Genomic DNA, 25,938 nt, shown 5'->3' on the forward strand with positions numbered 1-25,938 from the left:
CTGAAACTGTAGTCCGAAAACCTGCTCTGTAAACACTAGGCCACATTGTTGCCCTATAATAAGGGTTTCTGCAGGTTTCACCAAGTCAAATTTAAGACTTTTTAAGACCACAACATTAAAAACAAAGTCAGATGTCAGAGCCTGGAAACATTGTCTGAACCAATTCCCCAATTTCCTCATTGGCATTATATGACTGGAGTCCTGTGTGTAATGTGTATTCTAACAACAGAAGGAAAACATTGTAATTTCCCTTGCGGGATTAATAAAGTATAAATTATTATTATGTTGGTCTCATTTGTAGTGTAATATAGCAAATTATATTTGGACTGGCGAAAGAAAGAACTACAACTGCAGAATTAAAAAAATTCAATGAGCATTAGAGGTAGCATTACATGGACATAGGAAAATTAAGACCGGTTTAAAGACCTAGAACACAGTACTTCAGCGGATTTAAGACTTTCTAAGGTTAAAAAGCATGTGTAGACAGCCCTTGGAGTGTGTTAGCATCAAGATTTGACCCTGATTGTAATGTGCTCTAATAACCCTCTCTGTATTATCTTCTCAGAAATGTTCGGACAATTTCCATCCTACATTATCCTACAAATCACTGTTCTGGTGCCTCTGAGTTTTTTTCTTATTACAAGAGAATATTTCATGCTGTCTCTGCCTCATGAATACATTATATTACTGTAAGTACATCCCCCCCTATTCTTTTATCAAGAGCTTGAATTATTATTCCCACTTCTGGTGTTGCAGTGAGAGAGGTCACGGTATGATGCAAATCCTTGTAATTAGGAAAGCCGAATGTGCACACGGACTCTTGCAGGAAAACAAAGTACAGGAGATCCACTGATATTTGGGTGCCTCATGTGAAACTTTAAAGTAATAATCATGAAGATTTTCATTTAAATGAATGTCTGTAACGTAACTATCTATCGCCAAATGAGATTGAGCCTATGGCCCGCTGATGAAAGCCCTTGCAGTATTACAAACCGAGTGCCTGTGGCGATATTCTCGTGAAAAATCACAAGTGCAAAACAGTTAGTGACGCATTTTCCATCACCCAGCAGCGGCCGGTCTGCCAGAGAGGGTAGTGACAAGTTACCGTGCATGGCAGCAGTTCACATATAACATGAAAATCTATCTTGTCAGGATTCAAGTAATGCGTTTGTGTCCGAACAGCAGAGGATCGAACCAATCAGCATCCGGTGAGAAGATCCTGGCATCTATGGGCGGGGGTGTGTGCGACGGCCGCGACTGTTCGTTCAAAACAACAATGGCGGACGTGATAGACAGATGGTTCATCCAATCACCTGCCAGGATTTTTTTTGAAAGTGCCTGCACTTTATTAAACAGTTTCCAATGACGAATTCTCAGATGGTTCTGTGTAACAAACCATTTGGTGCGTCAGGTTAAGTGAGATCACAAGACACAAAGACACACCTGCAATTACCAAAGAGAAGGAAATGGAGATCTTCGAGATTGGAACTTGCAAGGCATTTCTTGAAAGAAACATTTTTGGCATGGGGTACTTTCCATAAAATCATCTCTCAATGCAAATCAAACCAGCTATTAGGCTAACCGACATAAAAACCATGCCAATCTCTAGGTATGGTGAAGGGTATGTGACGATGTGGGGGGGCTATTTTAATTCCAAAGGCCAAGGGAACTTTATCAGGATGCATAGTATCCTGGATCTATGAAATCACTGGCCTTTAAAAATAAAAATCTGCCTGCCTCTATGGGAATTTAACATAGGGGTGTACTGACTTTTGTTGCCAGCGGTTTAGACATTAATGGCTGTGTTTTGAGTTATTTTGAGGGGACAGCACATTTACACTGTTATACAAGCTGTACACTTAATACTTTACATTGTAGCAAAGTGTCATTACTTCAGTGTTGTCCCATTAAAAGATATAATGAAATATTTACTAAAATGTGAGGGGTGTACTCACTTTTGTGAGATACTGTAAGAACGTAGCAGAGCCTACATTTTTTAAATGTATTTAAAAAATGTTTTATCATGCACAAAAAGCAAGCAGGCAAGAACCCAAACTAAGTTTGTCTCTCTGTTGAGCTCCTCCGCACACACAACACCGCCGCACCTACACATTCACACACACACACCAAACAGGGTTATCCGTCTGAGGATTACTTTTTCTTATTGCATGGGCGATTTTTGGGGTAATGCATTGTATGTAATAACTTATTTAAAATAAGGTCAGCCCTAGATTGTCTCTTTCTCACTGGTTTAAAGTGGTTGTCGCTCAGCTGGAAGAAGGTGATGTTAAGTACCTCTGTGCACCAATCAGGATTCAGAATTAAAATCGGTTGAAATGTTTGGTTGTTTGGTCAATCCAGTCTGACAAAACCACAGCCACATAGTCCTGGTAAAGCAGCTTAGCTGAGTGTTTGAAACATTTCATAAATAACACCTAAACGTTTTTAACTTGATGTGGCGTATTTAGTCATGAATATTTAATGTTATGGAGAAGTACTTCAGAGCTCCTTTAAAGGCATGAAATTGACCATGAAGACTAGTGCAGGGGGGGATTTGAGTTTTTAGTAAAAGAGTATCTGAAACAATTATACTGCATGTGGACAGAATTACTGTGAACTCACCTGTGGAAAAGACCACGTTCCTGGAAACCAGTTTGTAGTCGACGATGGAGAACTGAGGGAGCTCGATGCGTGTCACCCCGGTCACAGCAGTGTCTCCTCCTTTCCAATAGAACTCTATATCATCTGTTGTGTAACCATCTGCAAACAGGGACACAGGAAACATGCAAGGTGTGATTCTGCGTTTGATTATCTATCTGTGTCGGAGTTCCGACGAGAAAGACAGGACGTTGCCTAGCAACATGCACCAACACACCCCCTTTACTTGGACGACGAACTTTCCCGCTCGGTCGAACTCAGAGGACACTGAGCAACAATTCCGTTACGGAATCCCAGATGGCTGCGCCCTGTGTGACTTTAAGTATGAATTATTTTCATTGTTTTTTGGACCGCTTTGGTTATTTAAATGACGATTTCAATCACTCATATTATTGCAATACTTTACTGCGTCTGGATAACTGCCTGTGGGTATGGGAATCGGTCTTGTCGTGAGTGCAATATTGAATGAAGACTTGTTTCAAACGGGAGTTGTTAAACGTGGCAAGCGTTGCTAGCGCGCGCACACACACAAAAAAATTTCTCCAACTCGGATGCGCAAAACATATCAGAACGCTTGAAGCGTGGAAGTGACCTCATATGCGAGGGCCGAGTCGGTTTGTTGAGAATAATAGAACGCAGCATGACTCCTATGAGTGGAAAAGTGCAGCTGTCTCATTTTGTGTGAAAGCTAAAATTAATTATGTATTTTTATTTGCTTAAGTGAAATATGGGGGCCTAATAGCTACAGTTGATTTACAGTAAGTGCTATGAATCACATGGACTCGGCTGGCTGTAAGTGCTGATTGCATGAGATGTAAATCTTCTTGGGAGTGTGTGTCACTGCAGGCAGACAGACTTATTCCACACGCATGGAATCCATAACTGTCGTAGTTTTATGGCAGCACAGACAGCCAAACATGTCATCAAGACTGATGAAGTTGGAGTAATTATTACTGTGCTCTACTTTGGAAATCACTGTCTGCTTCAAACCCTTCTGGATGGACACAGTAGCTCTAACCTGAGAGGGTGAAGCAAGCAATCTCGTTGAGATACGACAGCTTAATAAATCGAAAGCAATTCCGCAGTCGGTGCAGTTTCTGTCTCCATGAGATGAGGAGTGTGAGAACTTTTTTTTAAATGGGAATCACAGTGCTGTTCATATTTTCAAGGGGTGAAAAAGTAGAGGTGTCCGCTGTATTTCTTTACCAAGAACAAGATGTGAGCCTTAAACTTACAACTCTCAATTTCCAGAGTGCAATTCTGTTCGTCCAGCGGGTATCTCCTCAGATCCATCATGCAGGCTGCAGTCGTGGTGATTCTGAATCAAAACAAAACCATAAGAGAGGTATACGTTACTTTGGTGACCTTTTTTTTTTTTTTTTTAAATAGTGTGTCATGTATGAAGACACATTATCAAAGCATACTGTCTGTGTAGAGACAAGATAAAAAGTCTATTTCAAATAGAAAAAAATCCTTAAAGCAAGGAAACACACATCCTGGCAAGGCAGTAATATTCGAATATTTGAAAGTCAGACTCTCTGTCAATTACTGCAAACAGCACTTCCAGGCTTTACAGAGCAGCAGTGTTATATTAAGAATCCAGAGTCCCAATAAACATGAGAAGCAAGTTATGTGATATGAGCTGATGGGGAGTGTTCTGGTCGAGAAATGTAAATGTGAATTTAAGTATTCTGAGCCTGTTTTGTTAGGCTGTTGTGCATCATTGTTGGTGCGAGAGCGTTTCCTAGTGGCGGAAATGGGTAGTGCATTTTGTGACGTTACTGTTGTTAACTAGTGGATGAGTTTAGTTCCCACATGTGTCATGGTGAAATATTGCTGTACGGCTGTTCTATACATGTCGGATCCTTGGAGTAGCACGTCCGTAAGTGTTCTTTTGGTTGTTGTATGCAGATATCATAATTAACACTTATGTAATAATATTATAGTTATTAAGCGTTAACGTAGCCCATTCTTTTTCTGTATGTAAGTTATGCTAGCGCTAGCTGCGTGTGTATGCACAGGCTAATATGTACGTGAATGAAAATGTGAAAGGAATATTTGGCTACTTAGTAATTATATTTTTGTTTGTATTCCTTAGTTTTACAAAAAAGAAAACTGCTTGGAGTGAACTCTTCAATAAATCTCCAACTTAAGAAGACGTCAAACCAGCTTCATTCATTTTCCTTGTTCGCTATCTGCCTAAGCATTGTTAGGACACAACTGCTAGGACAGAATAGGGAGACCCGCTGTATTAGCGTTAAGTTGTGAGAATTGCAGCTTGAATGGCTTCAGGAAAACAAATAAAACATTTAGCAACTTTATGCGTCTTGGGAGATTGGATAATTATGTTAGAGCCTAAAAGCCAAGAGTAAATGCAACCAATAAACATTAGTGATGGATTGCGGGCCAAACTTTGAAACCACTACAGGAGGCGATGTGAGATGTTAAAAAATGTGTGAATGCATAGGCGTAATTAACACAAGGGGTGGGTTACAACTAACCTGACTCCGCCAGATGGATCGCTTCGCATTTGCTCGGCCTATCCATCTGGGAATTTTCCGTTGGAGAACTTTTGGGAAGGGGCGGAAATACTGGTTAGCTGATTGGATGAACCATCTGTCTATCACCTATGTTGGTGATAGACGGGCCAAATCAACCAATCAGATCCACGAAGCGTATGAAAATACAACCACAAGCCCGCCCCTGCTGCTGCAGGCAAAGCATAGCTTGTTAGCTCACCATGCAAGCAACATGTCGGTAAAGGAGATTTGCTGTTTGTGTAACGAGAATTTAGGAATAAAAGTCACCATTTCAGGTTCCCGGACCATATTCCAAAAGAAGGATCCAAGAGAAAAAAAGCATTAGCGAGCGGCTAACAGAATTAGGGCTACCGCTGGCTGATAATACTGGTTAGCTGATTGGATAAACCATCTGTCTATCACCACCTAACCCACCTCAAAACCAACGCTGATTGGCCCGGTCGTTTGGCTAACGGCTCCAAATTTTCTCTGCCTCAAGATGCCAGACTGATCTTCGAGTGGAAAACTGGAGCTCGCCAGATCAGGACGGTCTCACGAGGCTAGGTTACAACCCCCAATAATCAAAACTGGCCAGTGCAAACCCCCAAAAAAAAAAAAAAAAAACAGACATTTGCACCATAACTTCATGCAGAAAAGGCACAAATTGTTGCAGGAAAATTCACCAGAATGCAGAAAATGATGTATTTCACATTCAAAATTTCAATTTTGCTCAAAAGTGGAGATCTCTTTTCTTTCATAATGCCCTACTGGAATGGGAATTAATGACGATTAGTCATATATAGCCACTTTTATAGCCATAAAAGCAGTTATTCAAAAAATGTAAATATTATTAATATTATTTAAATGCCATAATAAGTGGCTACTACTGTATGAAAAACAAGGCTGGTTGCTAAAAAAATAAATTATAAATAAATAAAAAAAAGGCTGGGTAAAAGAAAACCCACCAAAGGGAAAATGACCTGTATTCGACTTGGTAAATTCAGCATCATTTATATATTTGCATGAAAGGTGCCACAAAAATGAATTATTCTTATCATTATTATTACAGTTTAAATTACTGTTCTAAAGTAACATTCTGGGAAAAAGGAAATGGACAGTGAATTTATCAAGACAACAGGTATATACGGAGGAGTTTTGAGTTTGCATCAACTGGGACCCAGCTAACACACTGAGGTGAATAAAGGTGCTACCCACTACAGGAGCAGCTAGGGTAACAGCAGTGCTAACCTGAGGCCGTAGAGAACAGTGCCGTCCGGGTGTAGCCGAATCATACGGTTCTTAACAGTGACGCCGTGAACAAAGGACTTCTTGTCGTTGAGGAAGTAGGTGTCTGGGACCCAGAGCTGGTCTGCGACTCTGTTGTCCAGTGTCAGGTTGAGAGGGATCCCTACATAGGCCAGTCTCTTATCTCTCCAATATTGTTGGAAGTACATCGTCAACGTGTAGTCCTGTGGGGGAGTTGAAACAGCATCATGTAGTTATACTCAACAATAAATATGAGCCAGTCATACTATATAGCAGATTAGGGCTGCTTGATTATGAAAAAAAATTACTCATTTACTTTTGGCAAGATGTAGCGTTTATTGTACTTAAAAAACAAATCAACAGTGAAAACACTTTGAACAGTGAAATTTCCCTTCATACTTTTTCTGTTGAACTTCTTCAATTTCCTTTAAAATAAATTATGTAAATATTATATTTAAATGTTGGCTGAGTGAGTTTAGCGTTCGGGAGGGGCGAAAGTGCACGTCATTCAGAACACAAGCCAAAATAAGAGTTTACTTGCAAAAATGTAATGTCCAAAATAACAGTTTTTCTGAAATACATTGTTTTTGTGATCGTTAAGAGCCACAGTCGAAATAGTGATTGGAATTTAGTTAATTGCACAGCGCTATGGCAGACACAGTATAAATAGTCATTTTTTTTCCAGACGTTGGCAATTTCCTCAGGTCAGTGTTGCTAACACTGTCCAAAACTGTGTTTTTGTCTTTTTTTTTTTACAAGGTTATCAAATTCAGCCCAGAGCTCGGGATGGATTTGTTCGTAACAAAGGTGATATTTATAGAATTGTCAAACAACTCTAAATCTCATCAGTCTGCCCTGTGTGACCATATTTCAAGACCTGTCTCAATGAGAGAAACCTCTCTCAGCTGTTGTGTGCACAAGACTGGCAGTAGCCCTCAGACTATAGATTTCCATTACTGCAGGCACAGCATCAACGCTAGGTTTCAGTTTAGTGACTGACCACACTGCATAGATAGATAGATAGATAGATAGATATAGAGAGATAGATAGATAGATAGATAGATTTCATTACATATTAGCAGCTGTACATGCAATGACATGAGGCTATTTCAATAATTTATTGGGCGTTCATTTGCAGCTAGCTCCACAAGTGGATCCATCAAACACAAAAGCTTTTGGAGGCCTTTAATGGAGCTCTTTACTAGCTCGCTTTGGCTTTGTTCTGCTGACTAATGCTCTCTTAAATAAATAAGCAGGTCTCAGGAAATAAACAGAAACTTGGCAGTGCAGTAAAAATGCCTACATTTCAATCCTCTGGTGCAATCACGTATTCAAAATACAGTGTTCAAAAATGTCTAGATTTCATTTGGATATGAAAATCAATACCAGCTATTTTTTTATTATTATTACTACGAGTTTAGTCTGAGTGGTTCCTCACCTCGGAAAAAGCTGACCTCATTTTGACAAAATAAAGAATTGCATTATTTTTGTTGATTCTCTTTTTACTCTGTACACAACACACAGCTGCATCATGCATGGCTGACAAACTGTAGGCTGGTTTTGTGTTTGGAATGAATTACACTGTGCAATTTGACTGACAGTACAATATAATATAATATTGATTCCTATGAATAATTCAGTGTATATGTACAGTCAGGACGTTCTATTCTCCTACCTTATTTTAAAAAGTTGCCTGTAGTTACTGAAACATAATGTCTTTTCAAGCATTCAATGTCCTTTTTGTTATATAGAGTAGGGAGCATGGCCATTATCGGGGCCGATATTTGGCATTTGCAGACTATCTGTATTGTGTTTTATTTTACAATAACCAATAAAGTTAATTAATTAAAAAGTGCACTGCTTTGGCTCTGCTACAGCTCTGTCAGCAGTCTGCAACACAAACTTCAGGAAGCTATTTTTTTGTTTATTTTTGATTTGTTTTTACTGTGTATTTCGTTTCAAGTTTGAGTTTTATTAAATAATAGCTCAAAAGCATTTAAACACACTTTTGTGTTGGAGTTTGTAACATTCCAAAATGTTAATTTTGACTACAAGATCTTAATTTTTACTGTAAATGCAAATCTGTTCCAAATATTGTTTCATTCACTACTAATAATCGGTATCGGCCATGAAAAAACTGTATCGGACGACCCCTAATATAATGTATTATTCCAGTTATAGAATGAAATCAATGACTCTATTTCTATTACATCTGCATGTAAAAAGAATGCTTAAGACATTTCTTCCCGTTGTCAGAGTGGGTGTAGGTTCTGTAGTAATCAATGTAACGCAGTATGTTTCCAGGAAAAAATCCCTGGCTTGAGACTTGGCCGTTTCATTTTTATTTTTTTTAAGTCTTTTTAGCCTTCGCCCTCCCAATTCTCTGTCCCCCCGTGTGAACAGAAGATGCCCTCATTACGCTCTCTCCCACATGCAGCTGAGGTGTGGGCTGGGTGAATCAGCTTTACACAACAGCTACTACCGAGATGGAGCCCATCTACCAAGCCTCTCACTCAGCGTCTGGACCACGACTATTTCAGTCTGTGTTAGATCTTCAGATCCCACCTCAGCACTCGTCTTCGACAGTGCTTTGGCATCTCAGAACAAATCTATTCCACCCCATGCTCACTGTACACAGTGTACAGTACGCCCTCCTGCTCCCAGTGCCCTGTGGGACCCCACAGGCTACTCTATTCCAGGCCTCAGCCTATTCCCACAGAGGGGTTTTAGTTTGTGTACAGGTAGAAGCCCTCTGGCAGCCACACTGTATGGCGGCTCTCTGTTTTCTCTGCACTTAGATTTGTTTTAAGATTATTACTACTAGCGATGTCATAATATAATGTATTTGATAATACAAATGAGGAAATGCGATTGGGATTCCCCAAATATTCCCACTAAATTACCAAAAATATATATAGTAGAGCACGAAATATCAGCCAATACTAGCTTATTGCAGATATATCGGTACTGGTGTACTGTATGTTGGCCAACAAGCAACAAGACATTCCAGTATAGAAATGCCAAAGACAGTGAATACAGTACATAGTCCGTCCACCAGAAAGCACTGACAAGTTTATTTATTTTTAATTGTAATATCCCGCTCAGTATATGTGACAGTCACAAGTCTTTGAAAAAACTGATTTAAGGGATACACACTGATCCTTTGGTGTTTTCATGATGAAGGTTGCTTCTGTCTGTATATCATTTGCAAACTGCTGCAATGTTCTTAGTTCACCCAGACACTTTTGGCAAGGAACTGACCACTTCTAGCAAATGGTTATACCCAGACTGTCAGGTCTCCCACCAGTGTCTAAGGTCATGTTTATGTTTTCTTTATTTTTGCGTCTTCCTGTTTTATTTTGAAATTTACTCTGGGTCTCATTCCAAATCGCTACACTTTGTCTGCTTTCTCGCCTGTGTGATCATCTGCCCCGCCCTAATGTGTTTCACCTGTGTCTAATTGTTTCCCCGCCTCCCTTAGTATATATTTACCCCTCTCACTAGCTTCAGGGCATTTTCACATCTATAGTTTGTTTGCTGTGGTCCGAATCAGTTGATGAGTTTGTAAACTTGGAGCGGTTTTTCCTTTCACACAGAAAAATCCAAGCGTTCCAAAAGTGGTCATTACAAACCATGCAAGAACATTTACTCTGCTTAATGGTCAGATGGGTCTGGTGTGGAAGCAAGAAAGTAAATACAGGAAGAAGGTCCTGTGTTCTGGATTATTGCAAATTTCTTGCATCTCCATGGTCAAACCAGCTCATTTCCCTTTAATAATCAGATATTGTTTCATGAGTGACGTTACTACATCTGCTCACCGAGACTTCGCTCTGCCGCCTACTGTCTCCAACTTTTGCGGCGGCTGGTTTGACCACGGAGATGCGAGTGATGACGAGGCTTTTGGTGCGCATTTGAGTGTGATTGCGGCATTCACACCTGCCCATACTAACTGCACCAAGGGTGAAAACAAACTCTAGTGCGATTCAACCAAACTAGGTAAGGCAGGTGCGAAAGCCCCATTAGTTGCCAGATGGTCTTGTACCTTAGCGTCAACGTTCCAGCATACTTTTTTCAGTTTTTCGACCCTTGCCTGTTTTGACTCTGCCTCTAGCCGTAGTGATTTAGGGGCCTCTGACTTCTATTTTTTGACCTCACCCTTGAACTGTGATTTGGACACTGCTACCTGGTTTGTAATAAACCCTCTTGTGAACTGATCCTCTGCCTTGAGTCGTGCATTTGAGTCCATACCTGGTTTACATCTGATAAAGTCAATGGGTTATACAGTTGGATTTGCCTGAAAACACTCTGCTCTTTGATGAAGCTCTCAAATCCCCCACACACATGACATGTCTGTTAAATCAACACAACCCAACCATATAAGGATGAAGCTGGGGTGGTGGAGGGAGCTGTGGTAGCAAACAGTGTTGGCATAAGCATTTTAGCAGAGTCACAGTTAGAAATGTCAGGTTATAATGGCCACGCTTGAATATGATAGGACATTCCTTGTCAGCCAATATAGAGCCACACAGCCAGGGATTGTGATGCATGAATGAAACAGCTGATGCCAATCAGCTAATGCAGACAAGACATCAGTACATTGCCTGAACTAATGCTCCATTTATGATTACAATTAGCTCCTGCTTTCTACAGAATGTTGCAAAACGCTAACACAATAAGTTCCTATCCATGATTCAACTGAAAGTCATGATGATATTGAATTATGTTCCAGCACTATTGAAAATGAACCTTCAGTGAAGACACAGTTTGAGTGTAATAGTCTATCATAAGGCTAATTGCCATATCTGATAACCAAAAAGCTTTCCAAAAGGAAATGACTGTGGAGCATTTCAAAAATGTTAACAAATGACAACATTTTGAAAATACATACTCCTTACTCTGATTTGTGGTGGTGTTTGTTGTCAGATATGTAGACCACAAGAGACAGAAAGAGGTTTGTTCTCAGCACCTGTGAGTAAATGAGGCCCAGTGGGAGGATGAGACTGTCGTGTCATCTTCGGCTCGGAGAGTTCACAGTCTCATGCTCAGACATGGTTACTGTGTGCCAGTCAAACATTGTCTATGTCAACTTAACACCAGGATGTCTGCTGGGAATACAGGAATAGCACTCAGAGATTGGGGGGCTTTTCATCACTCCATAAGACAGCTAAGCGTTCCCAGTAGAATTCAAAAGTGTACTATATATGTTTTACAAACCGTGTCTCTGCATCCTCCCACACAACAATGTACAAGCCTTTCATTAAATATTTCCATTCCTTTCACCACCTTATAACGGTATAAGTGCTATTGTTGTATGAGAGCAAAGTCGCAGGTGATCTATTTTTGTGGAGTGTAGCGATGGAGGCTTTGAGCGGTGTTCAATCAGAAGTTATTCTCCACAGAACCGTCACTGGTTCTGACAAACACTAGATCTTAGACAAGCTGAAAGAAAGGGTCTTTTTAGTTCCAATATTCATTCTTGAGATTAAAAAAGGCATATAATTTTAGTATTTAATGACATTTATACTTCGATGCATCTTGCTATATTTTAGGCCAGGTGTCATGAAGTGATGAATTATGAAGCTGTACTTTAACAATAACCATACATTGACCATTAAAAGTATTTATATGGTGCATGATCAGATACATTAAGATACAAGCTTATACTTTAGCCATGACAGATCATCTTAACATATCTCATCAATATATAACTGTAGAAACTAAAGCAGAGGCAAGACTTAACTTACAAACGCTTACTCATCTCTAAAAGCCTTAGCAGGGTCTGACATAATAAGCTATTAATAATAATAGTATAAGCAATGGCCCGGGGCCAGTGTTGGACAAGTTGATAAACGGGCCATTGACAGTTGTTTTTTTTTGCCAATCACAGTCACGAGTCACAGTACACCTGGGTGGAGGAGGGTGGCAATGGTAGTATGTACTGCTCAGTTTCAATTCCCTGCCAAAGCAGACCAAGAGGAGTTGTTGTTTTTTCCAAGGGGACCAATAACAACAGTTTTATAGAAAAGTGTCTTTTTTCCAGGCCAGTAAAAATATACAAGGGGCCAGTAAAACTCTGGTCTACAGGCCTGTGGGTGGAAAATGTTAAGTTGAACATTGCTTGGTTTTAACCTAGTTTAATGAGAGTTAGTTTAATTGTTATTTGATCCATTGTTGATATTAAAAGAAAAATGATTAGTGCAGCTTTAAGGTATGTTTTTTTTACATTCAAATATCCCAGCTAAGTGTAGGAGACAGTGTTGGTTGTTTGTTCAGTGGTTTTCCCTAAGGAGTACGTGATACCATTCATGCTAATCAGGCATTTACGTAGATGCAGTATATTACGAGGAAAAATGGCATGATTAAAACATGACGAGTAGAATGATAATGCAGCATGGAGAGTTTATATTCCTGTAGGGTCACACCCCACTATAACACTAAGTGCAGCAATAGAAAAGTCAGCATTGCATCGGCGTTGTGTACAGTATAGAGACTACACTAGTGTTTTTGGCTGAGTTCTCCTTACCTTGTGCGTAGCTGAAGCCTGCAGCTATCTGATATGTTATGTGGCTGACTTATTAACTAAGCCCTTCAATATAAATCTGGGAGAACATCTTTAGTATGACTTTTTTAAGGGCAACACTTCCTCCAGGCAGAAGGTGGATAATGTTAAAGTGTCAAAATTGATGGGGGTTTTAGCACATGATGGATTTGTCTTCCAGCTGACTCATGAATAAATGTGTAACAACACCGCTGGGAGGATCTGCTTTACAGCTTAAGGACAGGTTTTTTTGTGCCTGGACAGGTGTTTCTTCGCAAAGTATAGAAACCCTGGTGGGACATACCTAAAGGAGTGATGTCCCCAATAAATACACAAATACTGCAATTTGTTTCTGCAGTGAACTTGTGTAACATGAATGCCTGGTTAAGTGGGAGTTTTCAAAATATCAAGAGAATGGAAAAAGGACACAGAGCAATCTTAATTTCCAAGCTAAAAATAAAGGAGTGCAGTGAGTTAAATGAGAAATATATTAATAAACTCATTTCCTAGACAACAAGCTCTGCTGCTCGCCCACACAGGCTATAATGGGCCAATACCTTGTGTGACTCTGACTGTTTGAAAGCATGCCGCCAACACCTTTATACTCTCCACTTGTCGGAGGGAGAGAGAGACAGTTCTGCTTTGGGCTGTTCAAGGACTTAGACTGAGCAATCACACAAGTCTTTTACGTTGATTTACCATTGAGAACAGCTCTGAATCCTGCATTTTAGATATGTAAAATGAATGATAGAAATTATAGAAGTTTACTTACAGTATGTGATGGTAAAAATGTATGTGACGACTGTTAACCATCTTGTCATTATGTTTGTGCTGATCGTTCTATTAATAGTAATATGAAGACAATATCCCAAACAGTGTACAAAAATATACAATATTTTTTATTTTTTTTTTATTTTTTTTTTACACACAAAAATTTGCTCTTCTTTAAAAAAGAATTTTTTTTCAGTAAACAGGTCATTGAAATGAGCAACATGGCTGCCCAAATTGCACACTCAAAATCAATGAGTTTGTTAAAACTACAGACAAACCAGAACAATATATTAGCATTGGAGCTCAGCCAGGCTGATATATCGTCCGATATTATTAGCTGCTTATTGCAGATATATCGGTGTATATGTCGGCAGATAAGTGACAATAAATTGCAGTAAAGAAATAACGGGTATTTTTTAAAACTTAGCTTTTTCTATTCGTTTTGGCCTTTCATCTACCCACAAACTGTGTTTTAGGTCCCTGTAAACTGAGTTTTGGCCATGGTGAAGACTTATAGAAATGCTGTTTGTGTTTGTTACAAACCAAAAAGTCTGCTTTTGGATACGTCAGTGTGTGCCGTTATCGCCTTTGGCGAGGCGTCAGAAAATGAGGTGACAATTCTTGAATGGCCAAAATAGAGCTGGTAACAGGCTTACTAGCAGGACTTTTTACATGTTTTACATTTTACACATAGATGTACAGTTACTCTTCCATTGTATTGAGGAACGGAGGCGTCAGAATGCGTTACAGAGTTCACTGCTAATCCAATACTGCCACGACACAGACCCCGCCTCCAACGTCTCCGGTCCTGGACGAGACCGTCGGACTACTAGTTGGCAGTTAGTCTCCTGGTCATAGCTTTTTTTCAGGCTTCTGATTGGGCAACATCTTCTTCTTCTTCTATGCGCGGCTGGGGTTATATGTTGGCTTGGTATGGTCTCGACAGCTCTTCAATTGTGTGTTTTTGCGTTTTCACGTGGACAGAGATTTTTCTCAACAGTGCATGTGTGGACGGAATTTCTTTTGAGAACGAACAAATTAACAAATTAAATTTGCTGCCACTAGGGTGCGTCTAGATTTCTAGGACAGTCTAGACCTACTCTATCTGTAAAGTGTCTTGGGATAACTGTTATGATTTGATACTAGAATTCTAAATTGAACTGAATTGAATTTGTGTGGACTAGGCCTTAGAAAAAGTGCACCACCAGAGAGCACTGACAAGATGACTTTTACACTTCAAAATGTCCCACTTGATATCTTGGTATTAATAAAAAAAATTATTCATTTATTTTAATGTGAGGGATCCGTATCAGGATTGTTTGTGTAGGTTTTGTTTGTGTGTGTGTTTTTCTTTAAAGGATTTGGGTAAATATACTTAATTGTCGGAAGTTAGAAGACGATTGATACCACTCTCATACCTGTCCATTAGACAAGCTTGTAACAGATCACTTCAATCACTGGCCGGGTTAACATAAGGTGTCATTTTAAAGGTTACCACCCCCCCGCCCCCTCAAAAAAAATAATCATGGATTATGCTTTAAAACTTACCAAAAGTAGTTTTAAAGCATAACCCAAGATTTTTTTTTTAAGTTACACAATTCCCAATGGGCGAAAACTTCAACTAAGTAATGCATAGTCTGGTTCAGTGTGAGGTATGTGGAACAGAGCTGTGTATCACATCGAAAAGCATCCAGCTATTTCTAAAAAGTCAGGGAGATGAACTTGATCTTGAGCCAAGTTTTCTCCTTTACAACCTGCCTGTGTCAGTGAATCAGACACTGCAGCATAGACCACAAACACTCACTTTACTCAAGAGACCCTGAACCAACTCACTTGTTGGGTCTTACCCAGTGCCAGAAAGCACACACACTAAAGACACATCTAAGTTTTGTTTATTTTGTAAGTTTTTTAAGACTACTTCATGAATTGGAATTTCTTTAAACCAATCACAATCATAGCTGTCTGGATTTACCCCGCAAAGATCTGAGGAGCAGTTAACCATTGTCCTCATACATGGATGGGAGTTTAGAATGCTAACACAAAGAAAGCTTCAACATTTGGGACATCTGGCCGAAAACGAGGGACATCCGGCAGGACTTCCGTAAATGAATCATCTTCGATATAGACTAACTTTTTATTGACGCAAACAGCCTGAGATAATGTCACATTTCAAAATAAGAGAGGGTCCAGTGTAATGGCTATGACCAAAGAAACATCACTGATCATCACTCAATAATCACAGCAGGTTGTGAAAAGTGCGATTGGACAGCAGATAATCCACAAAGACACAACTTTCCTGCTCCTCTTGACGACATGTGAAGAAATAGAGTCACGCTATTAACAGGGCCATGTTGAAGTATATGAAAAGAGACAAGACATGGACTGCATTGCAGATCTATTCTGTCTGTTTTCCACTTTACTCTAAAGGGTGCACTGACAAACTGACACTGATTTACTAAATATAGTCTCTTACCCTATTAACAGATTAATAGTTACTGCAAATAACACAAACAATCATGCATGTGCACAAATAAATTTAGCAAGCAACCAGTCAGCAGCTCTGGCATTTTAAAGGTGAGCGAAAGGCATTTCATGGCAGACTGATTAGTGCTTTTCTCCTAGGTTTGTGGAAGACTTAGGTGCACGTATTTGGCAGGGGGTTTAGGGGTCCGCCCTCGAACAAATGATTTTTAATAAAAAAAACATGCAATTTCACATCATTTTGGACCATTATTATTACCATACGGTATCTGCATCTAAAACGTTAGAAAAGCTAGAGCAGTAGGGCTGCAAGATATGAGGAAAATATCTAATTGCGATTATTTTGACTGATATTACTATTGCGATATGATTCACAATATTGGAGGTAATGATTATTTTTGTATCATTCTCATTGAAAATTATTAAAATTAAAAAAGTTTAAATTACTATAGTGCGATTTTTGCAAGGATACATAGATGTTTTCTTTAGTCTGTAGGCTGGGACGTCTCTGAAGCACCACAATACTTAAATGGTTTGGCAGATTTTTTGCCTTTAACAAATATTGCGATTGATTTAGATGTGCAGTCCTAAAGAGCAGATGATAAATAAATAACACTCAAAAAGATTAAAAACAAAACTTGCTAAAGAAGTCCACTGGGGACCAACTACAATCATTAGATCTGAGAAAATTCATGTACTTAGTTTTAATGCTCATATTGATTTTACATTATTTCGGTTTAGGTTGTGCCCAAAATGGCTCGGGTGCTGTGCCAAGTCTTACAATGGTAGGGAAAACTCTGCTGGTAATTTAGGATCCACCATCAGGTACTGTAGAGTAGTTAGTGTTCAGCAGTAGTGGAAGGTTTGTTCTTTTTTACCAACTCCCATAAACAAAAACAAAAAAAATTAAACTAATAATTTCTTCAATATTTCGACACAATTTAATGTTTTTTAGTTTAGCTTTGTTTTTTTCTCAGTGTCTGCACAAAATCGTGGCTTCTCTCATTGTGGTATGGTGAGGCTCAGCTTTTGCCCAGGACAGATGTCTTTTCAATCAAGCTGTACAACAGATGACTGACAGCTCTCATCTTTGCTTAGACATCCATATGAAGCCTTCAATGATCTGACTGAACAGTGGAGACACCATTCACTGGGCTGTCATTAGTGTTTTCAGATTTCAAACTGGAATGACGTTGCAGCTGTTCTCCAAATGTCAAATTTCTACCACCAACTATTCATCACGAAAGGTTTCTAAATACGTCTCAGAGACAAAAAAATCTGCCATGCAGTTGCAGAACTGTCCTTCATATGGCTGGAGTATTGTTCACAAGTTTCAAGAATTTCATCACCTAAACACTCTCCATAAATCAGTGATTGGTCAGAAATGTATCTACTGGGCAAACTGAGCTAGTAAGATATGGTCTGGCTTTGTGAGGATACATATTAAATTGTTCAGAGAACATCTCAGAGGGCTTTAGAAACAAGATTAGAACTGTTCAGAGCCATGACAAAGAAGGCAATGAAAGAAACTAAAAGAAACCCCAAAATCAAGGTTTTAAGAGTGTAAGAAGGAAGAAAAAGCAGCAGTTAGGTTGACTTGAGCTAGAGCTGCTACAGGTACAGTAAATCAGACGGAATGAGGTCATCATCTCCAACTATTCAAACCAATGCAAGAAAAGACAAACATCCTGCTCATCTTCTCTAACCTTACTTGCTTTTTATAACTTCTTAGTAAATAAAGGTCAAACGGCATTATTGTCCTACTTCCATTTATGGGCCTCTCAAAGTCTGTTATTGGCTTCAAATATGGATGTTTGCTTATTTTCTCTTTCAGGATAACAGAACTGCAGTATTTGAAAATGAGGAAATGTCTCATGTGAGTAATTGCATGGATTATGTATATGTTCAATTTACTTATTTTTTGCCTAAGATTTGACAAAATGTTACAAAATGTATTTTATTACAATTCTGAAGGTGTGAAATATGAAAGCGTGTTACAGATCAGTAACGCAACTAATCAACACATCTGTGAGGTTTTTGGTCCACACCTAAGAGGTAAATTGTTTGCTAATGCACCATAAACCATAAATAACAAACTACTATTTACAGCCTCTTCTTTCGTATGCAAGCTTCACTTAAACAGCATGATAATAAAAAGGTTAACTAAAATTACTGCCTTGCAGTTGTATGCTTCTGCCAACCAGGCAAGTTGCAGTTAACATCCATGTCTGTCCAGACTTATATATTATATGTAGTAAAGACTTTGAAGCTATTTAATAAAAAAAAAGGTACAGTATGTGTATTTTTCGGCAAAATGTGGATGCTTCACACACATCTTCAACCAGGCAGCAAAGAAGATCTATACAATCAGCACAATTTTAAGATTAGTGTCACTAATTCAGTATCCAACCAAATGTCTCCCCTTCTGTTCTTTATATATAGTTATAGCGTTGAATAATGGCCAGAAAAGCATTTTTTTGCAGAACATCATGATGTCATAGATAAGTGGACGTTTGTGCCAAATGTGAAGCGATTCCCATAAAGCGTTCCTGAGATATCGCGATCATGAGAATGGGACAGACGTGAGCTCACAGTGACCATTGCCTTTGAAGAACCATAGAACCATATATTGTACATTGTGATAAATGTGAGGCGTTGACAAGTTTTTATAATACTGTATTTCACTCACTGTAGTCTTTATCGTCAACGTTTCATTTACAGATTAGTTCAGGTGCCGCCGGAAATTCCACCGGATGTCCCTTATTTTTTGGCCAGATGTCCCTTACCACTCGCATTCTTTGTGTTGTAATTTTAAACTCTGGTGGATTTCTGAGGACTATGGTTAACTGCTCCTCAGATCTCTGCAGACAGCTAGCTAGACTATCTGTCCAATCTGAGTTTTCTGTTGCACGACTAAAACTACTTTTGAACGTACACATGTTCCACCAAAACAAGTTCCTTCCCGAGGCTATTTAGCAGAGGCACCGTTTCTCTGTCTGGTGCTTAGCGACGCCCATGACGATTGTGATCGGTTTAAAGAAATGCCAATAAACCAGAGCATGTTATTCTCCCATCCAGGAATGCTGTGTGGACTAGCCAGACCCTCCTCCGTGCTGTGGAGGAAGGTCTAGCAAAGAGAGACCACACTCACTGTAATCCATAAACACTGTTCATTGGAGGACTTAAGATGCTCTGGTGAGCAAAATATGAGAAGCTACAAAATATCAAAGTGCTCGGGAGGGGGGACTGGAATGCAGCTTAGACAGAAAGGAACAAAATAATGTTGTCCAGGACCACAGATAAACTACCATAGTGTTTGGTGTGGCTGCTCAGAATACCCTGATAAAATTGATCTATAGCTCCAGGCATAAAAAAAAGTAGTAGTGCTGATGTGAGGTCACTTTGCCTCCTCCTGAGTCATTGCAAAGTGCAATATGTTCAAGCAGCCTGACCAGTGACCAGTGATCCTGTTGGGTCCTGTGTGTTTGATACTGTGTACTCCATCAGGATGGTGTGGATATGTTCGGATATCTGGCAAATCACACAAGACGTCATTCTATAATGGCTCATGGGCAGGATGCAAACAGCTCCTGGTGTCCTATCATTCGTACCATGAGTGAATCATTTTTAGCACATGCTCAAGTGCCACTGGGAGTGTTTATTTTCTAGATGTGTATTCCTCCAGCGACGAGGAGTAGATGTGTTTTCCTCTGTCCCATCTACGTGCCTAGAACCATTAATACCCACAGTGTGATGTGATCGCCACTGAGGAGACCAAATGCTTTTATACAGTATGGCTACGCAGAAAGCTACTCTCAAGTTAAAAGCGGGTGTGGTCTCAACTACGGAAATTAGGTTTGGTCCATTAAGTGCTGGAACTTAGTTAGATGATTATAGATTTTCAAAGCTAATGAGATATAAACAAATACGTTTGTCTTTATTTACTTGCAATCAAAGGCTTACACATATATATATATAAAAAAATTGTCTGAGTTAAGAAATCACATTTTTTAACTTGTGTTATGCCTATTATAACAGTTGCATAGAATATTAGGCTGGTGCATTATTCATGTTTGGTATTAGAACAGTGAGGCTGTATGTAGTACTGTATTTCAGTTGTTTTCAAAGTCTGACCCTGTAGGCCTCCCCTCAGACAAAACTGAGACAACTGGGCCACCCCCAACATTTTGGCAAATAGGCACCATTTAAAATAATGCAGAATTAGCTATTATCACTTTCATTTTGCAATGTTCCCATGGATGTACAGATATCACTGGAGTACTATGATACTGAAAAAAACTTCTGAAATTTAAAGGAGAGTCTTTTTATAACAGCCGGTTATACACTGGATGCATTGCGCGAGCGTGTCAGTTGCGTGGCGTGTGCATTTATATTTTGGCTCCCATGTTAACAAGTTAGAGTTTACACACTGCCTGTGTGACACACGTGGCTCGAGCCGTGCCGAAAATGCGTGCCTGCTAGAAATAGAACCGACGCCTATTTTTCACGCAACACGCAAGCGTGTTGGAAGCGTTTTCTGGCAAAATAGAATAGGAAAAGATGTTTATATTTCGTTTAGACACAAATGCATATTAATAGGGCTGTCAGCATTAACGCGTTAATTGCGACGCGATTAAGAACCAAGCATAATGTGTAAATTTGTTAATCACGTGCCGCCATTTATTAATTTATTTTCACTTCACTCTGCTTCACCTGGTGCCTAACAGGCTACTATTTTGACCCTGTCGCACCTTTACTTATCATCAAGCTGTCATACTTCCTCCTAACACATCATCCTGCTGCAGGCTGCAGCCATGATGGAGAAATGCAGCAGCAACACAATTCTGAATGCCGCTTTTTATTTTCCAAAACTCCCGGACGGTTCGTAGATAAGTCGAAATCCATAGGCACATTGTGTAAAGCCGAATTAAAATATCACGAAGCACGTCAAGCTTGAGCTCCCACCTACGAGCTACGCATAGTCCAGTTAACGTGACTCAGGTTGATGCTAGTGGGCTCAGGCAAAGCTCTATTTTGGAGAGTGCTACTCGCCGACCGGTTATTGAAACCAAAGTGCAAACGCTGTCTCATCAACCGGTGATCACTGGACGTCAGTGAGTCATCAAAATGATTTAGAAGTTACTGCACACTATATTGACTCTGGTAAGTAGGGTTGGGTACCGAAACGTGCCGACCTAAACGGTGGTAACGAGACCGAATAAGAACAAAAATTTCGGTGCCTCATTTCGGTGCCGGACTTTACACTACACCTGACAGCAGGTAACCTTAGCCTACCTTTAGCTAGCAGCTGGATTAAACAGGGTTAAAATGCTGACAGCTAACGTTAAACAGTGTAAAGTGTGACTGGATTTCACTGGAGAGGATTCCAACAGCGGGACCTAACAGTCTGCTCGGCAGCGCAGCAGCTGCCTCTGTCCGAATTAAACAACACAGACGGTGCGTTCACTTAAAACAGGTAGCCTCGTGGTGCATGCACAGTAATAGAAAATACCCTTTTCCCATCTGGTGGTTGTTTTTGTCGTTCCAACAGCAATTTACTGGTGAAATAAGTTATTGTTATAGTTATTACATTATTATTTAATCTTTAATTTTGACCATGGCCTTAACAATAAACAAGTTGCTGACTGTTGTTTAGTACCCTTCTTTTTTTTCTTTTTTCTTCTTTTGTTTACAGTAAATAAATAACAAATACAAATCTTAAAGTCAAGTTCATAAAGTAAGTTTCTTTACATTCATTTCATTCCCAATCAAGATACACTAGTAATAATTGCTTTCCATTGTTAATTTTGGACTTAAAAACAGTTCTGAAATGCAAAATAATAGAATTTTAATCATGTGATAAAACATGCGATTAATCGCGATTAACTATATCAATTCAGCAATTAATCGCGATAAAAAAAATAATCGTTTGACAGCCCTACATATTAATAAATGACATGTTGACGTTTGAAAATGTCTAGGTTTTGATATAAATGCAGATATAAATGTAATTTTAAAAAAAGAAAGTGTGTAACCGGCCTAAGTCACACTAAATAAAAAATGTGTATCATGTCTCTGTGTTCAGATATGACTGATTTATGAACAATCAGCGTCTGGTGAGGAGCTACTGGCAGCTATGGGCGAGGTGTGTGTGACGGCTACCACTGTGAAAAAGTACCTACCCTTTTCCAAACCATTTCCAATGACAGCAAACCATCTGGTATGTCAGATTAGTCCGCCACACCTCTGTTCAACTCTCCTGCGCCCCCCTGGGGAGTCACAACTGACAGTTTGAAAACCTCTGGTGTATTTCATTTGTTTTACTAACTTCATATTTTGTCATTTTAAAAACGAAAATCCAAAATTAATTGTACAGAAAATAAGAACTTTCCATCCATATAGGAACTCTGGTAACACAAAAAAAACAGATCCCATTATCTATAGCAATAAAATAATCTTGATCTGTATTTTCTTAATACGACCACACTATTTAACATGACAAACTAAATGTACTCAACCATCTAACCATTTACAAGACCTGAATCTCCGTTGTCACTGGTACTGAGTGTTTAGCTTCACTAAGCCACACTGTGCCGCTCTGTAGAGATGCATTAAAATGCACCACGGGTACATTTCATCACACATACTTGTCAGGACAGCATGTCAGGGGCTATTTCCTCTTGGTAGCATGTGATGGGGCATCAAGCTCTGTCAGCAGTTCAGACCAATGATAGATGACATACAGGCATTAGCTCATAGTGTGCCAACCGCAACACACATGCACATACAGACTCACTTCTGAGGGTTTAGCTTGTTTGTTCTGTGGTATTGGAAAGGAGAAGACATAGCACTGAACTTACTGGTCTATCTTGTCACAGAACCATTAGGGCATCACTGCTGGAGTCACACAGCCAGTGAACCAGGATGGGAAACCATACGACTAGCCATAATCTGATACAGCAGATGACCAAACCACTCTGACAATACAAGACAGCCTCTATAAACTATTCTGTGTACATACTAAACTGGAGCAATTCAGGACGCTGTATAGATTATTGTATGTTGTCATTTTTCTTCAAAGATTTTATACCACCTTCAAAAAAGTTAACTTTTTATAAAGTGTTTAAATAACTCTAAACTAACTACTGGCTTCAATGAAGGCAAATATTTAATTTACTAATGCTTTATAGAGTTGGTCATAATTCAGCACAGTTTAGTTATATCCATTAACATGGTTTTGGGTTGCCAGGTTGTGAAAATAGATTTTGGCACTACTTTCTGACAAGGCAGCATAGGGTAACAGGTTGTAGGTTTATTTATGGTTAATAAGTAATTTACCAATCATATATAGATCTGTTATAAGCTATTAATAAGAACAATTTCACGGTTGCTAAGTTAGTTTACAGAGCATCTGGAGCAAAAGGCATTTATTAACAACTTCTCATCATTTATGACTGCAGACTGGATGGATTTTTGTCAAACCTCTATTGGCTTGGTATCATATGCAACTGCTGACATGATGGCTTATAGGGAAATTAGAACCCCATGATTAATATTAATGGACAAGTACAAATGTTTTTTCACCTAACTGGGTAAATGCCAGCCAAAGGGATTTTTCAAAAACTTTCAACCTGAAACTTCTTTATAATAGCTTATAAATGGGCTATAAAGCAAAAATGATTAGTTAATCATAAATAATGCCATTAGTTACAACGTATTAATTCATTATAAAAGGGTACCTTAGAATAAAGTAGTCCCCCAGATTATAATGAATTTAACCCTTTAGTATAAGACAACACTTTTCATTATAAGTGAAAATACTTTTTCATCTATTTTGGGTATATTACTGGTAAAAGCAGTCCACAGATGTCCACCAAAACTACACATGATGAAAAAAAAAGGAAATGAGGATTTTTATACTACTTACCATATTGACTTCTGACACCATGTCTATACTTGCCACGTCTATGCTCATGCCAACAGCAACCGGTGCACCTTAAAATACATAAAAGAAAGTTAACTATATATTATAATTAGCCTATACTAACTTTATTTATATAGCACATTTAAAAGCAGAGTTTACAAAGTGCTTTGACGCTAATAGGCTATATACAGTCATACAATGGGCAGGTAAAGAAACACACCAAATAAGAGACATACCTCCAAAGTCTGGCCGAAGACGAATATCATAACCTTTCAACAGTTTATCCACAGTCTCTTTGACGAAAGACATGTTCCCCGGTTCATTGACGCTGAAAGAGAAACGACAACAAGGACGGTAACTCTTTCGGAGGACGGACACCCACACCTGTGTCCGGTTTTAACCCCCCCAGACACTCACCTCTGGGCACAGCACATCAATGCCACGACCAGCGACAATGAAAGAATGTCAAAGAGCCCTGTTTTCTGGGGTCTCCACATCCCTTGTGTGGTGTCTGGATGGATGGGTGCTGTCCAGCCTTCAACAAATGACTAAATGACGGAGCCAAGGTGCACTCCCGCCGAGCTCCGCTGAATCCGGGGAGCAGTCTGTGTTAACATGCTTCATGAGGCGGAGATGTCAGGCGTGTTCAATGCTGCCCGTGATACGGCAGCGGAGCCGGGAAGCCTCAAACAGGCGGCTCCGTGTCTCCATCCTCCGGCTAGCAGCTCTCAGCTTCTCGCGGGTTAGCTCACTGTCACACTTGTAAAGAGTGTTTGCCAAATATCCATTAACGCACTTGTTGCCAGGTATGAGGACATACATCCACCAGTCCTCTGTCCAAGGGAGCCGCAGGCGTAAAATACAGTATATGGTCGCCCATGGTTCTAAACGATCCCTGACAGAGCCGGTTCATATACTACCTTGTAGCTAACTCTGAGTTTGCAATATGACTCTTCATGTCAGTGTGCGCGAGGCTCTTGGTAATCATTAAAGCCCACGTGACAGACTGCATACGCTTGTTTTAAACGGTTGTGAACTAAGTTGAGTCTCAGACAGAGCTCAGGACTTTCATTATGCTCAGTTCCGATCGAGGGGCGGGTAAGGCAGGAGGGCTGACACCTTAACACAAACGCTGTGTGTGTGTGTGTGTGCCATAATGAGATATCCATGTTTTATATTAATGTCACACCAGAGGGGCACCCAAGCAGCCAGAGAACCTCTCTGGTTGTTTGCTCAAACGCCCCTTTGTGCTCAAGTCCCACTCAGGTGGGACAAAAAGTAGTCAAAAATTAAGCATGCTTTTTTATTTAGCCTACTGCTTATAGGAAAACTACTGCTAATACTGGAATGCAACATACAATGACTTTCTTAAAGTAAGACTAAGCAGGCTACATTTTGAAAGAAGTAAAGTAGGCTACAACAAAATTCCTTCCTCTAAATAAAAAGTTCAATTAGGTAAGGTTATCTTATGTTGGCCAACGTTAGCTAACTTTTGCTATTGCTCTTTTGTACAGTGTAAAGGACATTCCCCACTGCCGTACTACTGTTGGGCTACACAACGTTTTAGCTCACTTTAAATCCAGTTCAAGAAATTGTACATCTTTTCTTTACTCTAGTAGAGCCCACGTGTGGTGTAGGTTCTAGTGATATAGAGAAGTCATCTGGCTACTATTGAAATGTTTTCAGATTTAAGAAATAGCAAAGATCAGTGGAAGATAGGCAAAAAGGGTTTTAAGAATACATGCACAATACCTGTTTTCCTGTAGCATAGCATAGTATAA

General features: G+C 39.5%; 1 protein-coding gene across 4 annotated transcripts in view; it reads right to left on the bottom strand.

Annotated features, from left to right (window-relative positions):
* gabrb3 (gamma-aminobutyric acid type A receptor subunit beta3) overlaps nt 1-25,248 on the bottom strand; it is a 37,253-nt gene extending 12,005 nt beyond the window's left edge. For all 4 annotated transcript variants that reach the window (XM_028588206.1, XM_028588203.1, XM_028588207.1 and 1 more), the window contains exons 1-6: nt 24,575-25,248; nt 24,394-24,485; nt 24,161-24,228; nt 6,426-6,646; nt 3,894-3,976; nt 2,623-2,760 (exon numbers count right to left, since the gene is read on the bottom strand). In XM_028588206.1, the coding sequence (XP_028444007.1) occupies nt 2,623-2,760; nt 3,894-3,976; nt 6,426-6,646; nt 24,161-24,228; nt 24,394-24,485; nt 24,575-24,654 (682 nt within the window). In that variant the 5' untranslated portion in view covers nt 24,655-25,248. The remainder of the gene's footprint in view (nt 1-2,622; nt 2,761-3,893; nt 3,977-6,425; nt 6,647-24,160; nt 24,229-24,393; nt 24,486-24,574) is intronic.
* Nucleotides 25,249-25,938: the final 690 nt, after the last annotated feature.

The sequence above is a fragment of the Perca flavescens genome, chromosome 9 (assembly GCF_004354835.1).
Source record: "Perca flavescens isolate YP-PL-M2 chromosome 9, PFLA_1.0, whole genome shotgun sequence".
NCBI lineage: Eukaryota > Metazoa > Chordata > Actinopteri > Perciformes > Percidae > Perca > Perca flavescens.